At 41.6% G+C, this 17,991-nt stretch overlaps 1 protein-coding gene across 2 annotated transcripts in view; it reads left to right on the top strand.

Annotated features, from left to right (window-relative positions):
• Positions 1 to 17,991, top strand: part of tmem9b (TMEM9 domain family, member B) — a 91,562-nt gene that overhangs the window by 54,374 nt on the left and 19,197 nt on the right. For both annotated transcript variants that reach the window (XM_043705864.2, XM_043705866.2), the window contains one exon: positions 3,498 to 3,629. In XM_043705864.2, the coding sequence (XP_043561799.1) occupies positions 3,498 to 3,629 (132 nt within the window). The remainder of the gene's footprint in view (positions 1 to 3,497; positions 3,630 to 17,991) is intronic.

Genomic DNA, 17,991 nt, shown 5'->3' with positions numbered 1-17,991 from the left:
GGGGGGCGTGGACCTGACCAGGTAGTCACGGAGGGAACGGTCTTTGTGGAAGGCGGAAAGAGGTGGGGCAGGAAATATATTCCTGGTGGTGGGGTCTGTTTGGAGGTGGCGGAGATGTCGGCGGATGATTTGGTTTACGCGAAGGTTGGTAGGGTGGAAGATGAGCACCAGGGGCGTTCTGTCCTTGTTTACGGTTGGAGGGGTGGGGTCTGAGGGCGGAGGTGCGGGATGTGGACAAGATGCGTTGGAGGGCATCTTTAACCACGTGGGAAGGAAATTGCGGTCTCTAAAGAAGGAGGCCATCTGGTGTGTTCTGTGGTGAAACTGGTCCTCCTGGGAGCAGATACGGCGGAGGCGGAGGAATTGGGAATACGGGATGGCATTTTTGCAAGAGGTAGGGTGGGAAGAGGTGTAATCCAGGTAGCTGTGGGAGTCAGTGGGTTTGTAAAAAATGTCAGTGTCAAGTCGGTCGTCATTAATGGAGATGGAGAGGTCCAGGAAGGGGAGGGAGGTGTCATAGATGGCCCAGATAAATTTAAGGTCAGGGTGGAATGTGTTGGTGAAGTTGATGAATTGCTCAACCTCCTCGTGGGAACACGAGGTGGCGCCAATTCAGTCATCAATGTAGCGGAGGAAGAGGTGGGGAATGGTGCCGGTGTAATTACGGAAGATCAACTGCTCTACGTAGCCAACAAAGAGACAGGCATAGCTGGGGCCCATACTTGTGCCCATGGCTACCCCTTTGGTCTGGAGGAAGTGGTAGGATTCAAAGGAGAAATTGTTAAGGGTGAGGATCAGTTTGGCCAAACGAATGAGAGTGTCGGTGGAAGGGTACTGTTGGGGACGTCTTGAGAGGAAAAAACGGAGGGCTTGGATGCCCTGGTCATGGTGAATGGAGGTGTAGAGGGATTGGATATCCATGGTGAAGATGAGGCGTTGGGAGCCGGGGAAATGGAAGTCTTGGAGGAGGTGGAGGGCGTGGGTGGTGTCTCGAACGTATGTGGGGAGTTCCTGGACTAGGGGGGATAGGACAGTGTCGAGGTAGGTAGAGATGAGTTCAGTGGGGCAGGAGCATGCTGAGACAATGGGTCGGCCAGGGTGGTCAGGCTTGTGGATCTTGGGAAGGAGGTAGAACCGGGCACTGCGGGGTTCCCGGACTATGAGGTTGGAAGCTGTGGGTGGGAGATCTCCTGAGGTGATGAGGTTCTGTATGGTCTGGGAGTGGGGTACAATGAAGTGATCTTGAACTTGTACAAGACCCCATGTATTAGGCCTCAGCTGGAGTATTGTGAGAGGTTTTAGGTGCCACATTATAGGAAGGATACGAACACGTTGAAAGCAGTATAAAAATGGTTTACATGAATGGTTCAGAGGTGAGGAACTTCCTTTTTGAGGATAGTTTAAAGAAGTTGGGACTGTTCTCCTTTGAGAGAAAATGTCAAAGAGGAGATCTGATGGAGGTTTTCAAAATCATGAGTGGGCTGGATAAAATAGCTCGCGAGAAATTGTTCTCACTTTGGAAAGGAACAAGAACAAGAAGACAGATTCAAAATGATCTGCAAATGGATGATGTGAGAAAAAGCTTTTTCATTCAGCATGGAGTAAAGTATATGGAATGCACTGCTTGTGTGGTGGAAGGTGATTCAAATGAAGCTTTCAAGAGAGCACTGGATGATTATTTGGATAAAAATAATGTTTCAGGGAATGAGGGATAAAATAGGAGATTGGCATTAGATAATGGTACTCATTTAACGAGCTGTTGCAGGCACAATGGTCTGAAACTCCCTCTGTGCCATAACACTTTTATGATTCTGATTTTGTGAAGTGGCATCAACATTGCATTCAAATATACTTTGAAAGGAATACCATGCTCATTGATACTCAGTTTGGGTTGCTCCTGTTGACCTCATTACTGTCTTGATCCAATCATGGAAAAAAGAGCTGAACTTCTGAAGTGAGGTGAGGTGAGAGTGATTGCCCTTGACATCAAGGAAGCTTTCAACTGAGTGTTAGATCAAGTTGTCACAATTCAGCGTGGTAGTGAGTTGAAAATAAAGCCCCAATGTTCCTAGAGTCCTCACAGATGTTAAATCTTTTAGAAGAAATATGCAAATTCCACTTGATTTTCACACCCAATTTTCTAGAAAACACAGACTCGGTCTCTGTACTCAACTCGAATCACGATTCATTAAAGGTTATTAAATTCTAGCTACAATATACAATCAAACTAAATTAAATAATATGGATTATGGATCAGCAAATACTAATCAAAAAGATATGCTGAACAAAGATCACAGAGCTGTTTTTGTATGAGAGAGAGTTTATAAGGGGTTTTGAGTTTTAATTGGTATGGGAGTTGAGGATATTTATAAAATGGAGGGTGTCATGCCCATCACCCTATACCATGCCATTTTATCAGCCTTCCCATCCAGAGACAACCTTCTGCTCCAGAATCCAACTACCACTAAATTGGCCAATTCAGGCCCCTTTCCATTGGGAATTTTGCTCATGGGGAAACTACTGGGTGAAACCAGGTTGCCCAGCTGAAAGTATTGTTTGGACTCTCTAATTAGACACTGTGACCCATGAATGTCTTTTCCATCCCACTTGCAGTGGCAATTGTTGCCTTGTGGCAACTTTCATATCTCCCCTTTCACCACCCTTTCCAATTACCCAGGACATACCCCACCCTTGGCAACATCTGTCCAACTGCCTTGGCAGCCCCCCTTGCCCCATTTACCTTATTCTGAGGGCAGCATCCAATGGTGTTCTCTTGGCTGCATGCAATCTCAGTAGTGACCACTCACATTTCCTTCTGTAGCAGTTCTGGTACTTGTGTCGATCACAGTGCCCTATCCCTTTAAGTGGTACAGTATGGATTTAAGCAATTTAGTAGTGCTACCACGACACAGAGCTGGCTCACAGCTGAGGAATGCAAATGCTACCTGTAGTGACTTTTTTTAAAAATGCTTGGTATATATAAATCTGTTTTTAGGCCCTGACCAAGTGCTCTACTCTTCAGCAATCTGATTGTTCCTATCTACATGGGGAGAAATTTGCTATACAAGAGGAACCTCGACTATCCAGCATTCAATTAACCGAATTTCAGATTATCCGAACAAGATCGCAAGGTCCTGATACTTGGCTTGATATGTTATCCAGCATTCAATTAACTGAATGAAATAGTCCCAACCTCGGTATAGGAAATCAGTGCATATGCTGCTAAATTAAGATAGTTTCTTACTGTGCCAACCATTGTGACAATTTTACATGTTGAAGCAAGGTAGTCCTCGTTAACAAGATTCTCTTTAACCCCTCCCCCCATCTCCCCCTGAATGAAAACAGGAGAGCCAGGAAAATGAGTTCAGAAAAGTGGCATCAATGACAGCTCCTGTATTTGTTAGTGAGATTAATTTTCCAGCAATCAGGAATTGGTATTTTCATGTCAGTGGCCAAAAAATTTATTGTTCACTTTATTTCATATTTCTGGTTTGCAGGTAACTATCATCATTTATCTGTCAATTCTGGGCTTACTGTTGCTTTATATGGTTTATCTAACATTGGTGGAACCCTTGCTGAAGAAACGGATATTACGTTCACAGTTACTACAGAATGAAGATGATTTTGGGGTAAGTTCTGATCCGTGTATAGTAAATCTAAAATATTCACCTGAATTTTCTGGTATGAGAAGTAATGAATGACTCACCCAAAGTGCTGATGCAGCTTAGATCCCTGAGGAAATTAGAACAAGCACATATACGTGGTACTTGTGAGCGAAGATTAAACCTCCATTTTCTGGTTTTCCCTTGCCAGACTTTTGCACCATTCCTTTGACAACAGGATTAGATGGTTAGAACCATATGCAGTTGTTCTGTTTGCCCTAAACATGTGCTGGTTTTTACAGGGACTTAGTTGGAAAGTTCTATAATGATGTAATTCTCAGTGAATCAGATAAACTGTCAAATCACAAGAGTGATTACAATAATGTCCACGCCTGTGTCAACTGATTCTTAATGCATCCATTACAGTGTTCACCCTTATCCTAAAATTGTTCAGCATGCCTCTGTTAATGCTTCCCCTTTTCAATTCTGCCTTCAATGGAATTAACTTCCCTGCTTGGCCTCCTCACTATGTTCATTATCGCATCCTTCCTGGATTCAGAACTGGAAAGTGCAATGTCTTTAACATAAAATAGTTAAGTGGGCAGATTAAATCGCAGTCAGTAATGGTCAGACCCTTTCTGCCAGGAGAAAGTGAGGACTGCAGATGCTGGAGGTCAGAGTCGAGAGTGTGGTGTTGGAAAAGCACAGCAGGTCGAGCAGCATCCAAGGAGCAGGAGAATCAACGTTTCACGCAAGAGTTGTAGATCAGGAGTGAGGCTTGTGAGTCAAAGAGGCGGAGGGATAAATGGGAAGGGGGTTGGGATCTGGAGCAAGGTAGCTGAGAGTGTGATGGGTAGGTGGAGGTGGGGGATGTGATTGGTCAGAGAGCAGGGTGGAGCGGAGAGGTGGGAAGGAATATGGACACACCCTTTCTGCCATTGACTGAAAGATCTGGCCATTCTCTTTGCAACTGTATAAATGCCTTGTAGGTGAAAGTAAAACCTAAGATACCATTTGTTATCTGAAAAGTTATTGGATTTTATGTATTGCACATGAAATAAATACTTTGAAACATGTTATTGCATGATGCAATGGTCAATTAACTACAGAAAAAGGTCTTGATCATATTTTGTATTCAGTACATCTGAAATATGATTAGATTAGATTACTTACAGATTAGATTAGATTACTTACAGTGTGGAAACAGGCCCTTCGGCCCAACAAGTCCACACCGACCCGCCGAAGCGCAACCCACCCATACCCCTACCTTTACCCCTTTAACCTAACACTACGGGCAATTCAGCATGGCCAATTCACCTGACCCGCACATCTTTGGACTGTGGGAGGAAACCGGAGCACCCGGAGGAAACCCACGCAGACACGGGGAGAATGTGCAAACTCCACACAGTCAGTCGCCTGAGTCGGGAATTGAACCCGGGTCTACAGGCGCTGTGAGGCAGCAGTGCTAACCACTGGGCCACCGTGCCGCCCACACTGGGCCACCGTGCCGCCCACGATATGTAGGCAACTTAATTTTATTGTTATTTAACTAAATACTGTGGCATAAGAAAGCAGAATGAAACAACAGCAGGATACTTTATGTTTTTTGTTCCGGTCTTTATGGCTCAGATGAGAACAAGGCTTTTTAAAGGTAAGGGATCTTGTGCAATTTTTTTATTATCTTTGGATCATTTGCTGTTTAATTTCTAACCACTCCATGACTGTTAAAACATTACACAACAGCTTAATTATTCCAACAGAAGTTTATTTCTTCAATTCTGGTTTGTAACTTTAGCTGTTTTTGGGAGGTATCCTGAGACGCCTAGACTTGTAAAGTAGGGGAAATGGGAAATCAGTGTCACACTATTAATGCTTGCATCCTGATAATTAAATAACAACAATGGTGCCAGTAAATGTATGTTGATGGGTAGGATGCATAATGTAAAAGAGCACTATTCCTTTCAAGGCTGAAAATATTATTTACAATGCTTTCTGTGCAAGTCCTTAGAAGGTGGAACTAGTTAATTTCATTTAAAGTTAACACGTTTGTCTGCATAACTCTTCAAATTAGAAAATAAAATTTGTCTAAACTTTCCAAACATAGACTGGGACAGCTACAGTGTTAAGGGTTTAGATGGAGAGGAATTTGTTCAGTGTGTACAAGAATATTTTCTGATTCAGTATGTGGATGTACCTACTAGAGAAGGTGCAAAACTTGACCTACTCTTGGGAAATAAGACAGGGCAAGTGACTGAGGTGTCAGTGGGGGAGCACTTTGTGGCCAGCGACTATAATTCTATTAGATTTTAAATAGTGATGGAAAAGGATAGACCAGATCGAAAAGTTGAAGTTCTAAATTGGAGAAAGGCCAATTTTGACTGTATTAGGCAAGAACTTTTGAAAGCTGATTGGGGGCAGATGTTTGCAGGTAAAGGGATGGCTGGAAAATGGGAAGCCTTCAGGAATGAGATAACGAGAATCCAGAGAAAATATATTCCTGTTAGAGTGAAAGGAAAGGCTGGTAGGTACAGGGAATGCTGGATGACTAAAGAAATTGAGGGTTTGGTTAAGAAAAAGAAGGAAGCATATGGACAGGATAGATCGAGTGTATCCTTAGAAGAGTATAAAGGAAGTAGGAGTATACTTAAGAGAGAAATCAGGAGGGCAAAAGGGGGACATGAGATAGCTTTGGCAAATAGAATTAGGGAGAATCCAAAGGGTTTTTACAAAAACATTAAGGACAAAAGGGTAACTAGGGAGAGAATACGGTCCCTCAAAGATCAGCAAGGCGGCCTTTGTGTGGAGCTGCAGAAAATGTGGAAAATACTAAACAAGAATTTTGCATCAGTATTTACTGTGGAAAAGGATATGGAAGATATAGACTGTAGGGAAATAGATGGTGACACCTTGCAAAATGTCCACATTGCAGTTTGGGAGAGGATTTGTAGCTCGGGTGCTTGTTGTTGTGGTTCTGTTCGCCGAGCTGGGAATTTGTGTTGCAGACGTTTCGTCCCCTGTCTAGGTGACGTCCGCAGTGCTTGGGAGCCTCCTGTGAAGCGCTTCTGTGATGTTTCCTCCGGCATTTATAGTGATTTGTATCTGCCGCTTCCGGTTGTCAGTTCCAGCTGTCTGCTGCAGTGGCTGGTATATTGGGTCCAGGTTGATGTGCTTATTGATTGAATCTGTGGATGAGTGCCATGCCTCTAGGAATTCCCTGGCTGTTCTCTGTTTGGCTTGTCCTATAATAGTAATGTTGTCCCAGTCGAACTCATGTTGCTTGTCATCTGAGTGTGTGGCTACTAAGGATAGTTGGTCATGTCGTTTCATGGCTAGTTGGTGTTCATGGATGCGGATCGTTAGCTGTCTTCCTGTTTGTCCTATGTAGTGTTTTGTGCAGTCCTTGCATGGGACTTTGTACACTACATTGGTTTTGCTCATGCTGGGTATCGGGTCCTTCGTTCTGGTGTGTTGTTGTCTGGTGAGTGGCTGTTGGTTTGTGTGCTGTTATGAGTCCAAGTGGTCGCAGTAGTCTGGCTGTCAGTTCATAAATGTTTTTGATGTATAGTAGTGTGGCTAGTCCTTTGGGTTGTAGCATGTCCTCATTCCGTTGTCTTTCCCTTAGGCATCTGTTGATGATGCAACATCAACATCTGTTGATGTTGATGCAAACTCCACACAGACAGTCGCCCAAGGATGGAATCGAACCCGGGTCCCTGGCGCTGTGAGGCAGCAGTGCTAACCACTGAGCCACCATACCACCAAGTTGTTGGAGGGAATCCTGAGGGACAGGATGTACATGTATTTGGAAAGGCAAGGACTGATTAGGGATAGTCAACATGGCTTTGTGCGTGGGAAATCATGTCTCACAAACTTGATTGAGTTTTTTGAAGAAGTAACAAAGAGGATTGATGAGGGCAGAGTAGTAGATGTGATCTATATGGACTTCAGTAAGGCGTTCGACAAGGTTCCCCATGGGAGACTGATTAGCAAGGTTAGATCTCATGGAATACAGGAAGAACTGTCCATTTGGATACAGAAGTGGCTCATTGGTAGAAGACAGAGGGTGGTGGTGGAGGGTTGTTTTTCAGATTGGAGGCATGTGACCAGTGGAGTGCCACAAGGATCGGTGCTGGGTCCTCTACTTTTTGTCATTTACGTAAATGATTTGGATGTGAGCATAAGAGGACAGTTAGTAAGTTTGCAGATGACACCAAAATTGGAGGTGTAGTGGACAGCGAAGAGGCTTACCTCAGATTACAACACAATCTTGTCCAGATGGGCCAATGGGCTGAGAAGTGGCAGATGGAGTTTAATTTAGATAAATGTGAGGGGCTGCGTTTTGGGAAAGCAAATCTTAGCAGGACACTTAATGGTAAGGTCCTAGGGAGTGTTACTGAACAAAGTGACCTTGGAGTGCAGGTTCATAGCTCCTTGAAAGTGGAGTTGTAGGTAGATAGGATAGTGAAGAAGGCGTTTGGTATGCTTTCCTTTATTGGTCAGAGTATTGAGTACAGGAGTTGGGAGGTCATGTTGCAGCTGTGCAGGACATTGGTTAGGCCGCTGTTGGAATATTGCGTGCAATTCTGGTCTCCCTCCTATCGGAAAGATGTTATGAAGCTTGAAAGGGTTCAGAAAAGATTTACAAGGATGTTGCCAGGGTTGGAGGATTTGAGCTATAGGGAGAGGCTGAACAGGCTGGAGCTGTTTTCCCTTGAGCGTCAGAGGCTGAGGGGTGACCTTATTATTACAATATTATGAGGGGCATGGATAGGATAAATAGACAAAGTCTTTTCCCTGGGATCGGGCAGTCCAGAACTAGAGGGCATAGGTTTAGGGTGAGAGGGGAAAGATATAAAAGAGAACTAAGGGCAACCTTTTCACGCAGAGGGTGGTACGTGTATGGAATGAGCTGCCAGAGAATGTGGTGGAGGCTGGTACAATTGCAACATTTAAGAGGCATTTGGATGGGTATATGAATAGGAAGGGTTTGGAGGGATATGGGCTATGTGCTGGCAGATGGGACTAGATTGAGTTGGGATATCTGGTCGGCAGGGACGGGTTGGATCGAAGGGTCTGTTTCCATGCTGTACATCTCTATGACGCTATAAAATGCCATTTCAAAAGTCTAGAATATATTATGGCCACTTCTATCTTAAGTTTGCATTCTTCGTTGGCAGATTCGGTAAGGTGCACAACAAGATTATTGAATTTAATTACTTTTCTCTCCTCAGTCTTGAATTGAAATTCCAAGCAAAGTATGATACCTAATATTTTTAAAGGAACCTCCCAGTAGTCATTTGTATTTGCAGGTGCATTCATTTTGTCTTTCACAAAAAATTATTGATTTGATAAATTGTTTTTGTGAAACCTTTTAAATGCTCACTTTTATCTCCATAACAAAATATCAGGGAAAAGAAGCAAATATGTTAGTATATAAACAGTCCAAGTCTGTCAAAGTCTGGAGTAGATCTGACACAATATTCATTTTGTTTGATCATATAATTATGTAGAATCTAGTTTTAATGGTAGCAGATTTACCTTGGAGCTTTTCATTTGAGTGATCATTCAGAATTGGCTTGATGCTTTAAATTCACAATTTTTAAACATTTAATCAATAATTTCCAGAAATTAAATTAATCAAATTGATTATTTTTTCCATTGTTATAGAATATTGTTTTGGCCCCTTGCAAATTTGTAGCTTGTGTAGATTTCAGTTTGAAACCCAAACATATAAATAGAAAGCAGCAAGTTTCAGCATTGCTTCACATGAGGTCCACTGAAGATGTTACCTAGTAAGGTAATGAAACGTCTGGAAATGAACCTTTCAGCTCAGCAAGCAAACCTACATCCAATAGATGAGTCAGTGTGACGTAGTGATTGTAATGAGGACAGCCAAGTGAACCTCACAGAATATGAGTTTCCTGTTTGGAGCTGTTATGTTGTCCAATTAGGGAGTCCTGGCTGACAGGTATAAATAGTAGTGCCAGAGGTTCTGCTCACTCTGAAAGCTGGCTTTGATGAAGCAAGACCAGTGTCAAATGCAGTGCACGCACAAGTAAAGGGTGACTTGGTGACAAGATTCTGGCCTCTGGAGTTATTTCAGTGACAGTGAGAGAAAAAAATACATTTCTTGCTTCATGCCATTATTTGAGAAGCTTGATTTATTCAATCCTGCCGTGAAAGACAGGGCCCACTATTTTCTGGGCAAATGACAATAGGGCACATAAAAAGCAATAAGTAATTCTCCCGACAGTTTGCGGACTTGCAGCTTTTTCAGTTATTAGGAGCCTAATATTTCCTGAGGCACCAAATAATAAAACCTTTCAAGATAGATTTAGTCGGGAATATAATGACCTCAGAACTCTTCTAATTCTGAGACGCTATCTGCTTTACTTGGCAATTCAAGAACCAGAGGAACCTATGTCGGGATTTTTGAAGTTAGGATGACTGGCAAAGGCATGTGACTTTGGTTTAACCCAAGTGAGATACTGAGAGACTGTTTGGTATGTAGAACTAATGCTGTAATCATACAAAAGCACCTATTAACTGAAGCACTATTGGACTTCAAACAGGCGGTACAACTGGTTTTTGTTATTAGAAAATGCAATAAGTGGTGCGTATGAGTTACAGAGTATGCTGATGGAAGTGGACACCCTGAGCTTGGGGAACACCACGAGTGAAGGCAATTGCATAGCCTTACTCAGGACATAGCCTAAACAGAGGGACTGTAAGTCAGCCAGTGATAAAACCCAAAGCAAAGCCAAGCTTTGCCCAAACAGTTAACATTTTCTTCTGGGCCGGCAAGTCAATGTAGTCACTGCTGGTATGTGGACCCGAGACAGGAAAATAGTCCCACTAGGCCTGAATTGAGTAAGAGAACTCTTAGGCCAGTATCCAGCATATGCCACCTACATCTGGCATAGAACAGTAAAATTGCTGAGCAACATCTAAATCAGAACCAATCAAAATAAACGTCTGGTTAAATGATTATTAGGATCCTATGGAAGTTAATACTAGCGTGTCTATATCAGTGATTGCAGAACCAGCATTTAACAAAATTTGCTCTGGATTCCAAACTTTAAGTGTGTAAGACCTCGACTAGACTGAGACCAGAACCTTTGCAGATGAAGGGTACAACTTCGATTCTGGTTTCATATGAGAAGCAGCTGGTTCAGTTATCACAGATTGTAGTAAAAGGCTCGTTTCCAAGTCTGATGGGGCAAAATTGGTTGAGAAAGATTCACTTTGATTGGCTGAACATTTTACAATTAGAAAATAGCTGCCTGAGTGTCGTCCTAATTAAATACCCAGAAGTTTATCAGGAAGGTCTAAGGTCTATCATAGAAGCCAATGTCACCTTGCATGTTGACCAGGAAGCAATTCCTTGATTCTGTAAGGCTTGCCTAGTGCAAAAATCAGAAGGCTGAAAAGGAAAGGAATTATTGAACCAGTCCAGTTTGCAGAATGGGCAGCATCGACCCTACGATTGTAAGCACAACAGGTCAATTCGCCTTTATGGGGATTTGAACAAATGGTAAACCGTTTCTCGCAGCTGGATAGATAGCTGCATAGCTGCAGCTGCATAAAGGCCTTATAAGCAAAGCTGTTGGTTGTCTGTCCTTTATGAAGCTGGACATGAGCCATGTGTACCTGCAAATGCAGTTATATGAGGATTCCCAGACATAGGCTACAATTAGTACCCATAAGGGTTTGTACCAATATACGAGACTGCCAATTGTGCTATTGTCAGCCTGTGCCATTTTTCAGAGGATGACAGAGAACATTTTACAAAATCTACTCCAGTTCATCATTTATCTGGATGACATGTTAATTAACAGAGAAGACCAATAAAGTGCATTTAGAGAACCTGGACGTAGTCCTTAGACGTTTCTCCAAGTTGGGCATATGCTTTAGAAAGGAAAAATGTGTGTTCCAGGCATTCCAAGTAACCTACTTGGGCTACAAAGTCAACAAGACCAGGTTATTCTCCTTGGAAGATTAAAGTGAGGGCAGGTGCCCTGTCTCCCATGTTTGTACTGGAGCTTAGGTCTTTGCTTGGTTTGGTGAATTATTGCAGAAAGTTCATACGTAACCTGACCTCCGTCTTGTCACCTCAACCTTTCAATCTGCTATTGAAAAAGGGTCAGCCTTGAAAAGGTCTTGCAGCCTTTGGGGAAGTGAAGAAGCAGCTATCTTTGTCTAAGGTGTTGCACACTATGATTCTAAATGAGATCTGGTGCTGACAAGCAATCCCTCACTATACTGTATCGGTGTAGTGTTGGCTCACAGATGCCTCAATGGAGAGGAACGCTCAATATGTGTCTTTTGCAGACTTTGGCTGATGCCGAGCGTAAAGGTATGGCAGTCATCTTCGATATGAGAAAGTTCCGTCAATACCTTGAAGCTTGTAAATTTGAATTAGTAACAGACCACATATCCCTGCTCAGGGTACCCAAAAGACGAAAAGGCAGTGCTGCCCATAACTTCAGGTCAAACTCAACGGTTGGCTTTCATACAATTAGAAGTTAGAACAGCATCTGAGAGGTTAAGTTGCAAGTGAGAATGCCTTAAGCTGCCTCCCACTGTCAAATACACCACTGATAGTGCTGCCACTGAGTTTAAACTTTCTGGACACCCTTCCAATCACCACTGATAATATCAGACTGTGGACTTAAAAATTCTGGTCCTGGCAAAACTAAAACAGCTGGTGGTGATGGGGGAAACCGAAGGGCCTTCACAGCTAGAATTGAAACCTTTCTGGACCCAGCGAGACCAGATCACCCTAGGGAGCTGTATAATATTACGGAGAACAAGAGCAATTATCCTAAGTAAAGACCAATGCCAAATATTGACTGAATTCTACCAGGGTCATCCAAGGGTGTCCAAAATGAAGATTTTGGAGTGAAGATATGTCTAGTGGCCAGGATTGGATGCAGGCATAACCCTGTTGGTGGGACAGTGTCCAGCGTGCCAACAGGGACAAAAATTATGGGAATGGCTAGATAAACCCTCAACTCAGTTATACATCCACTATGCTAGTCCTTTTATGGGCTCAACGTTCTTAGTCATTGTAGATATCTACTCAAAGTGATTGGATATGTGAAGAGTTCATTCATCAAATACAATAAGCTTCAAGCATCCTTTTCAATGTACAAGCTCCCAGAAATGTTGGTCATAGACAATGGGCCATAATTTATCAGCAGGGAATTCGAGTATTTCCAAACGTCAAATCACATTCGGCGTAGAAGAACAGTTTCATACCTTCCATTGTCCAATGGTCTGTCGGAACGAGCAGTCCAATCTTTGAAGGCAGATTTAAAGAAACCGCCTACATGTCTCCGTTTCCATTTGGTTATCAGACCACGTTCTCATCATGCAACTACAGGGATAGCTCCAGCAGAGTTGCTAATGGGGAGAAAAGTCCACATCAGGTTCAATCTCATCTTTCCAGACCTGGGGGCAAGGGTGAAACAGCAGCAGGAACGCCAATGCTGCATGCACAAATCTTCTAAATGAGTGACAGTTTACTTAAGGGGACAAACCTCGGTGCTGAAACCATAGAAATGGCCCTGTATGGGTAAGAGGCATGGTCGACACAAGTTCAAGTCCTATTACCTACAAAGTTTGGGTAGGTGAGGCGGTCCTGAGCACGCACATTGACCACATGAAAGTTGCAAATTCACAAACAGGGCAAGAGCAAAACATAACCAGTGCCTCAGTAAAGCAGGAAGGCTGTCAGAACACATGCATTCTCCCCCTCTATCTAGCATTGAAGAAACATCGGAATCTAAGATAGACACGGCAGATGTTGCAGCCTCAACGCCTTTACTACCTGAAGAAGAGGATAAGTTCCTTCTGAGACGCGCTGGGCACAAGAGGTTGGCTGCAGTCCAGTATACGTCGCTCGTTAGAGGCTGAGCCAAAGGAACCGGACCGATGCAAAAATGCCCCTGGAGAGGCTACAAGAAAAAGAACAGGAGTAAGCCCCCAAACGTAGAGTGGAAGGGATTTGTAATTGTAACGAGGTCAGTCAGAATATGAGTTTCCTGATTGGGCTGTTAACCTGATTTAATCTAGGATCCTTGACTGACAGATATAAACAGAACTGTCAGAGGTTGTGCTCAGAGCTGAAAATGTGTTGCTGGAAAAGCGCAGCATGTCAGGCAGCATCCAAGGAACAGGAGAATCGACATTTCGGGCATAAGCCCTTGGGCGATTCTCCTGTTCCTTGGATGCTGCCTGACCTGCTGCGCTTTTCCCACAACACATTTTCAGCTCTGATCTCCAGCATCTGCAGACCTCACTTTCTCCTCAGAGGTTGTGCTCACTCTAACAGCTGGATCTGATGACCAGTGTCAAATACTATGCATGTGTAAATAAAGGGTGACTTGTAACAGGGTACCACTTTTTGTGAAGTTGTTTGATTTGACAGTTTAGGAATTGCAGATTTCCTCTTATCACAATTTAAAATCTCCTATGTAAATATCTGTGCTTTAAGCAGGAAAGTAATATGACATTTACTCTTCTGGTTACAGTTTTTCTAACTGTGGCACAGTGGTTAGCGCTGCTGCCTCACAGCGCCAGAGACCTGGGTTCAATTCCCACCTCAGGCGACTGAGTTTGCACATTCTCCCTGTGTCTGCTCCGGTTTCCTCCCACAGTCCAAAAATGTGCAGGTTAGGTGAATTGGCCATGCTAAATTGCCCGTAGTGTTAGGTGCAGGGGTAAATGTAGGGGAATGGGTCTGGGTGGGTTGCGCTTCGGCGGGTCAGTGTGGACTTGTTGGGCCGAAGGGCCTGTTTCCACACTGTAAGTAATCTAATCTAAAGATGCTATTATGGACAGTGAAATTAGTGATTCCTTCTTTCTGTCATTTTATTTGCTCAAAATTCATAATGCAATCATGTCATACAGTCATAAAGCAACTGTACAAAGTTGCTAATTATTTCAATTTTTTTTCTTAAAAACAATGAGGTGTCAAAATCAAGTACTAAACTATCCTAAACCTCGACAGGATGGCATTGATAATTGGATTAGCATTTGCAGTAAAATTCAAAATCATTTTAAATAATTTGTTCTGTTATTGCTTTTATATGTCCCTTCCAGGTTTCTGGGTCTGAAAAGAAAATTACCTATGTTAGCTTATCATGCTGTAATTTCATTCTTAGACCAGGGGTTTGTAGCAACAGATATTCACCGGCAGAATATAGTTACCGCATTAGGGAGGAAGCTTGTATTGTATATGTGAATGAGAATTTATCATGGAAAATGTTGATGAGTGAATCAAGAATTAGCTTTTAATATATATTATAACAACACATCGTCTACTGATGTAACTTAATCCTTTCTAGAAATGCAATACTAAAACGACTTGCTACCTTCTTCCAGCTTTTGAAATTCAAAACCTGATCTTTAAGGGGAATACACACGGCAAGTACTTTACACAGAGGGTGGTGGGTGTCTGGAACCAGCAGTGTTGCCAGCAGTGGCAGGCATGGTAGATTCATTTAAGATGTGTCTGGACAGATGCATGAGTAGGTGAAGAGCAGAGGGATACAGATGCTTAGGAATTGGACGACAGGTTTGGACAGTCGATCTGGATCGGCTCAGGCTTGGAGGGCGGAAGGGCCTGTTCCTGGGCTGTAAATTTTCTTTGTTCTTTGTACCTCCTGGTTTGTTACTTATGTTTTTTTAAATTAATTTTGGTCTTTATATTGTTTTGTATTACTGAAGTTGGTTTATTCATATTAGAAATGAATGACTTATACCAAAACACTTATTTTGCTTTTGGTACATTTGTACAATTTAGCAATGATAGTGGAAATTGTTGTGAACTTTTAGAATTGGAGTGGCTTTGCAGTGTGGCTATTTGGCCATTGAAGAAAAATAGATTAAGTAGGTTATGACCTTTGTCATGAATCACTAGGAACTGACTTACAAATGGGCTTATCAGAAACTTGAAAACAATGGCCAATGTTTTATGAGCTCTTATATAAATGCAAATCCTTAAAAATTTGAATATATTTTGGCTAGCTGAATAATTTGATTTCAAAATATGTGACCTTTATGCATATACATCCATTCTAAAAAGAAAGCAGACTTTTTTAGAATTTGAATACACAGCTTCAGGGCAACATTTCCTGAGGAATTAATTGACGAAGTAACATGCTATTGCAGACGGAGAATGTAGAAGGTGTGCAATGGTTCATAAACTTTGGAAGGAAAAGAAGCTGTTACTCTCATGGTATGCACTCCTTATTTGGTAGGCTCGCTGAGACGTTAGAATTCACTATTATGGAGCAACCCTGATAGGTTTGGAGTTCAGTGACCTACTGAACCAACAGCTCCCATTATTGAGCAAAGGTCTGTATTTTGTAAATAATATTTTAAGAATGACATACCGAAAAACCACTCACATTATGGGTATTCTTTCCTTGAATCAAATATGTACAGATACTTACTACTTTTAAATAGATTTTGCTATTTGTGCAAAACTTTGCTGACTACAAAAGCCTCAACAATGTCAGCAGCAGATACTTGCATTTTTGTAATTGTTTTGAAATTGGATAAAGGGCTTTGCAATCTCAAAGACACAATATAAATTCAGCTTGGTATTAGTTCAATGTGTATAATCGGCTTGATCATCGCATTGTAACTAATAATATTGTACTAATATTTATAAATTCAATCTAGTCTTTAAGAGCCACATTTGAAGTGTTTTTCTTTTATTCGTGTAGTCTGTTTAATCAAAAATTTATTGTTTGGTGGTGTTAGCAAAAAAATGCAGTGACTGCCTTGTTCACTCTTATAAGATTCAATGTGAGACTAAAATTCAAACTTTTTTAAAGCTTTAAAATAATAATCTAAGAATATCTGATTTATTGATTATAGTGCTTAGGTTTTTTTTTTCTTGCTCGGTGTTTAACCCGGATTACTAAATTTTAAAGAACTTGGATTTCCTTCAGAAGAACATTTTCTTTTTTAACTGAAGGTAGGCATTTGGAGGCAAAGGACTTTTGAAGATCTGCCATTAATTTGATTGCTTTTGAATCACAAAATGAGAGCTTGCTGTGCATCAGTCTGGTAGATCCCCTAATTTATGGCAGGGTATCTTTAGTTATCCTTCACGTCAAGTAACATTGACTATACTTTAAAAATTGGATGCATAAGCATTCCCAAATTCTGTTCACTTGCTGCAAAGAGATTAATCCATTGTTCATGAAATGCAGCTGCTGTGATATAAATCAACCTTTTAGCCAATCTAATCTTTGAGGTGTTTATTTATTAATAAAGCAAGAAAAATTATCTAAATCCAATCTTTTTTACTGTGTATTGTGAACATTAGAGTACAAAGCTTCATCATTTCTTAACAACGTGAGATTTTATATTTTAGTTGTTCTGGAAATGTGCCAGTGCAATACACCATAAATAACAATGTGGAGAGGAATAGTAAATACTGCTAATAGCCCGGTTTACACTACTAACTTTACATTCATATGAAAATTGAACTCAGGACTATTGTGGGAAAGGATGCAAGTACAAACCTCATCAATTCATGTTTGAACTGGTTATAGGGTTACTAGGTTGTAGAGTTACTATCTTTTGCAAAGTTCAAAAGCAACAGAAGAGACCAGAGGAAGAGGACAGAGGATGGAATTGGGAGCTTTAATAGTTTGTTCTCACAATGAAATTTGAGAAGTAAGTCTTAAAAAAGTGAGTTTCTATTTAAAAAATCAGATTTCGCATTCAGCTTCCATTTTTATTTTAAAAGTTCTTGTTCTAAACCTGGAACTGTCAAAACTAGTTAGGAGGCAATCCTAATTGGCTATTGTATATAACTTGATTCAGAGATGCCGGTGTTGGACTGGGGTGTACAAAGTTAAAAATCACACAACATCAGGTTATCGTCCAACAGGTTTAATTGGAAGCACACTAGCTTTCGGAGCGACACTCCTTGCGTTGCTCCGACAGCTAGTGTGCTTCCAATTAAACCTGTTGGACTATAACCTGGTGTTGTGTGATTTTTAACTGTATATAACTTGAATTATATTGAAACCATGCAAGAAGGAAAAACAAGAGTAGTAACTTTACACTTTCAATCCTGAATTAAAAATAACTATAAAAAAGCATTTCCATTAAATTAAGAAGAACTACTGGGCACTTGTGAGCTGAGACAAAATATCAATGTTACAACCAACTGAAAGATGCACTTGTGGACCCACCCATTCATCCATTGACTCAACCCCTTTCCTGCTTGCTCGTCTGCTTGCTCGATCCCCATCCACCTGTTTCTTTGCTGACCTGTTTGCACTGTCACTCACCCATTCACTTAAGCACTGATTTCCTAACATGCTAAGAAGCTATTTAAATTTCCTAAAGCTTTATATTA

The sequence above is a fragment of the Chiloscyllium plagiosum genome, unplaced genomic scaffold, assembly GCF_037043375.1.
Source record: "Chiloscyllium plagiosum isolate Xiang-an unplaced genomic scaffold, Cpla_swu_hap1 HiC_scaffold_18, whole genome shotgun sequence".
Taxonomy (NCBI): domain Eukaryota; kingdom Metazoa; phylum Chordata; class Chondrichthyes; order Orectolobiformes; family Hemiscylliidae; genus Chiloscyllium; species Chiloscyllium plagiosum.
This window is presented reverse-complemented; position numbering and strand designations above follow the sequence as displayed.